Raw genomic sequence first — 4,963 nt, forward strand, 5'->3', positions numbered from 1 at the left:
ATATATATATATAGCCACGAATACAGATAGCAATGTCTCCTGCCGCTGCAATTTGTCCACATTTTTTATATAAGCTTGTAAATATGTAAAAGCCCGAGAACGCCAGTAAGCACAAGTAAAATGAGTTATAATTACTTTCTTTTGTTTCTATCTCTTGCAGTGTGGATATCAAACACCGAGTTTAAACGAGATTGGAGAGTATTGGATGTGGTTGCAGCAGTCTGTGGCGGCTGTGGACGTGACAAATGAACATTTGATAAACATGGCAACGAGGGATGTACCAAAAATGTGAAACAAACTGTTAGAGATACTCTGTAGACATTCTGATGTTGCGACATGGCAATTAACGTAAACAAATCCCACCTGTATGCTCTCTCACTTCCAATTTATAGTTTTTCAACTCTCCAAGTCCACTTTGTAGCAGGCTCAGCTTTGCTCCGGTGAGCTACCTAAATGTAGCTATTCGGTTGCATCCATGTATTAAACGTGCATATTTCTAATGGTAGTAGTATCGAAGTACCATTTATGAGAGGTATAGCTTGTAAACAACGGCAGCCACCACCAAAACTATGGGAATTAGAAAGTTGATCGCCGAACTTCCACCGGAATTGGATACGCCTGAAGTCTTGGCCTCAGGTTTACTCCCCGAGACGAACTCACCTTCGAGTTCACCCTATGAATGGATAATGCAAATAAAATTTTAACATCAAAATACACATCCCGATGACATTCGAGAAGTGATACATTCGAGCCCGATGACATTCGAGAAGTGATACAGCCTGAATAGGGCGAAATTATGCGAAATATCAGACAGAAGATTAACCAACACTGCCATATTTGCGCAGGCAATGACGGTACAACCAAATAAACCGCGCCGCATACTGATTTACACGTTTATTCACAAATTTCCCTCGCAATTATACAAAGAGACAAACAGGTAATATTTAGTCGAATTCATGAAACGCTTCCATAGATCCTACGTGCTAGTACTTGTAGCAACAAGTACTGAGACATATTTATAATTGGTACACTTGCCGATCACCATATATGACGAACTTGAGGTCGTCACACACAAGAGATCAAACTGATTACGTACCTTGTAATAGTCGTCAAGCATATTAACAGCATCTGTGGAGTGACCAACGTCGTCGAATGCTATCGTCGCGTCAGCACCTGCAAGCTCTGACAATACTTCCTCGCCTCCTGGGTGCTCATCCTTAAAGGGCGTAATATCGTACACTTTACCATTGATTACCATCCAGATATCCTCATCTGTGTTGTGAGCGGCAACTTGATCGGGTGAGAATTTTTCGATCGACATGTTGAAGATTCGTTTGAGTGGCGAGAACGAGACTACTAGCAAAGGTTGTATGTGTCAAGTTCAACTATGTGTATTGTCCATATGTATATAGAATTTTCTGTGAGGCTGTCCTTAGTCCCAAATCCCAATATTTCAATGTCATACGCCGTCATGTGAATTTATAAATGTTTCAGACTTTTGTCTCTCCCTGTGGCCTGTGGCCTGTGGCCCGTGGGTGTGTGAGAGTTGGTGAGAGTTGAAGACTGATGAGAGCCTTGAAGACAGTCTCAAACTCTCAACTCTCAACTCACACAACAAGAAACACAACTCAACAAGTCACTCTCACGAGAGAGTTCTCAACTCTCAAGTCTCAACCAGCAGAGATGAACCTCGTTGTCACCGTCTTCCAAGGAAACGACATTGCGAGTATTTACGAATCTCGGGAAAGCCCTTCTCGCGTGAAAATTGACAGGGTTGAGTTTTAATTGGTCAAATCAGTCGATGGCAGACGGGCACAATGTGTACAAAATTTTGGTTTTTATCATAGCCTCCTAAAATAGAACAAAGTGGCCAAGTTTTTATCTTAGTCACAGCTGGTTTTTTCTGGGCAAGACTTCTGGGATAAAAATGAGAGGGGAGAATTTTTTGTTTTGTTTTGTTTTTTTGTTTTTTTTGGGGGGGTATAGGGATAATTTTATTATTTTTTCAAAAATGGCAAGCATGTATGATACAATGTATGAACATATGGTATGGCTCTCATAGTCGATGTGGTGGTTCAGGAAAGATTGATGGGAAGAAGTGGTCAGTAAATTCCCGTTTGAAGCTTGGGCCAAGTGAGTCGACAATGGAAGATATGTGCTGAGTCAATTCGGGCCGGGGATATAAAAAAAGTAATCTGGGTTTTGGGATTCGGATTAGCTTTTTGATATTCTGGTCCCTATATTCTACACCAATCCGGCATCAGTAGCATAGAAGTATGCAAGCATCTGGTAGGCTGCAAAAAGCACAGTACGCTTACGATCTGGTAGTCACTCTTATTCTGTCTTGCTACAAAACTTCTATGTATTTACTTCTTTGTTCTTCCATATATTTTTATAAAATTTGTTTTATAGCTTTCCACGCCATTTTTTTGTCGATGCTTCCTAGTGTGCGTATATTGGTGTCAAATTCATCTGATTCGCACACACGCTCTGTAGGAAACAATGATGTGAATGACTGAACCAACCAACCTAGGACTAGGTTAGTTTGCGAGTACCAGGTTAGTTGGTTCAGGGGACTTTTTCGAAAACGTTTGCTTGATCTGGACCATCGAATTCAAGCTCCGTTTTCGCTAACAATTGCATGTCGTTCCTCCATATGTTTGGTTTGGGTAAACTATAGAACTGTTCTAGTGAGGTAACAACATTTTCCACTCAAGATCTACGTATCGTGTCATCACTCGCACAGTTATAGGGATAATATTATTTATTAAGCAGTAGATTTCATCCGCCATATCGCAGTCCATCAAAACCTGAGATACTAAAGAAGTAGATGTATTTCTAAAAACGTTAAAAATGTTTACACCGTCAACTCGAGAATAATTTGAAACTTGTTCTCAAATTAATATATGTATAAGTGTGTCAGCCCGAAGGACGTAAAAGTAATTTGAGATTTCATCTCAGATTATTCTATTTGTAGGACACGGGCCACCGGCTAACCGAAAGCTGAGGCCCGAGTCTGAGAGTAGGTAACAGAGAAGGTGATGCATTTATGTCCAGATAAATAACAGTGTACTAAAGGGCCTTGTATAGGGTTTCTCATATTGATCATATGAATTTTTACCCTGGCCAACCCAAGTTGTCGAACACTAGTACAAACATCATTAGTATATACATGAGGGCGAGACCATAAATAAATCCATTCGAACGAATCACTCTTGATAGAAACATTTGCACTTTATTTAAAGTCTACTACGTTACAACACTCTAAAACCCCCCAAAAACCCTATGCTGATATCCAGTTTCCTTATTTTGCACTTGAGCACGAGCCGAGGGATCTACGCAACTCATTATTTGCTATTAAAAGGAATATCGGGAAAAATATTTATGACTCTGTATAGAGGAACGAATAAGGTAACTATATCGTGTTACGACAGTATTGTGTTCAAGTGTAGTGTGTTAAATCATTTGTGGTGATAATAGCGTGTCACAGGGAGAGCTTATAAGGCTGAAGAAGGAAAAAAAACCAGTGAAAAATTCAAAAGCTGTCAAGGTGAATGAATAATCAAAGCTAGAGATTTTCTAGGATTTTCAGACTAGCAAACTCCCTGACAGTAGAATCACAAACTCAAGGCTCCTAGACAAAGGTCAAGAAGCATAGCACATGCTCACCAACACAACAAGAGAGACAAGCATCAAGCAAATTGATAAGTAACTAAAATCACCAGCATATACAAAGTTATAGGAAGTAAAAGCATTATATGTGGCATAACATTAGACAAGAGTTACGCATAACTATCATAATCTGATTTCATAGAAATCAAAGATCAGAGAAATATCAACTTTCAAATTGAAGAATCATCAAATCACATCTTATTATCACACAATATTATAATATAGAAGATTCCGATAAGCAGACCATTTAATATTAGTGAGTGACAAACAACACACAAAATATAATAATAATCGCAACACGCAAGAAATCAGCAGAGGTCAATCAGATCTTGCACACAATATTACGTAGACACGTGAGGTCAACAGCAATAGCAGTGCATCACAACAGCACATACTGGCAAGGGACAAATAGTACCCAAGACAAGTGCAAGACAACAGTATACAGCTACAGAGAGAACGCATAAAATAGACAAGAGAAAGCACACTTTGACAAGCACCACACAATAAACTTTATAGAATAAGAAATTGCATAGAAGTCAACATTTCAAAGGATTGATCGCACACAAACCATATATAGGTCTATGCACAACGACGCAATTGCACCGGCATAAAAAGAACATACATAAATATTTATACATAAACACGAACTACGTGAAAAACACGGAGATCACGATTGATCAGGAAGGGATCACAGAAAATCTAACAATTAAGACATAGAAACACAAAACATATACGAACCACAAAGGGTGACTAAATGTAAGGCTAGCTAAACTAAGCAATGTATAGCCAAAGAATACATACAACACAGCCATCACAAGTGGACACATTAGAATATGACTTTGAATTCACAATTAAGATTCAAGGACACACCTATCGACAAGATATGTTATTAGAAACGCTAAAACTAGCCACTCAGGCAAAAATAGTCAAGAATCACAAGAATTAGACAGCAACAAACACCCAGCAATCACGCTGGACAACGTTGCAATTATCATACCTTCCACGACTAGCCACTCAGGCAAGAATAGCCAAGCATTAACAGAATCACATAACACATGCGATCAGCATCGTCCCTGGTTCAATACAAAACACATTGATAAGACATCAAGCGTTAACAAGAAATACTATTTGTAACCAAGAGACATAACTCAAAGGACACAGAACATCCACAACACACTCAGGATCTCGTTCAAACAAACATAGTGAACATAAGTAAAGGTCAAAAACACGCAGTCACTAGCACACAAAGCGTATGCAAACGATACGAGCAGTTGGGTACAAATATTGAGAC

General features: G+C 39.1%; 1 protein-coding gene across 1 annotated transcript; it reads right to left on the reverse strand.

Annotated features, from left to right (window-relative positions):
• Positions 1 to 366: 366 nt before the first annotated feature.
• Positions 367 to 1,611, reverse strand: SARC_12976 (hypothetical protein). Its single transcript, XM_014292906.1, has 2 exons — positions 1,097 to 1,611; positions 367 to 673 (listed from the first exon to the last, which is right to left on the reverse strand). Exons 1-2 carry the CDS (start codon positions 1,319 to 1,321, stop codon positions 524 to 526), a joined length of 375 nt encoding a protein of 124 aa, XP_014148381.1. The 5' UTR covers positions 1,322 to 1,611; the 3' UTR covers positions 367 to 523.
• Between the last annotated feature and the right edge of the window lie 3,352 nt (positions 1,612 to 4,963).

Source organism: Sphaeroforma arctica (assembly GCF_001186125.1).
Source record: "Sphaeroforma arctica JP610 unplaced genomic scaffold supercont1.2775, whole genome shotgun sequence".
In the NCBI taxonomy this organism is placed as follows: domain Eukaryota; class Ichthyosporea; order Ichthyophonida; genus Sphaeroforma; species Sphaeroforma arctica.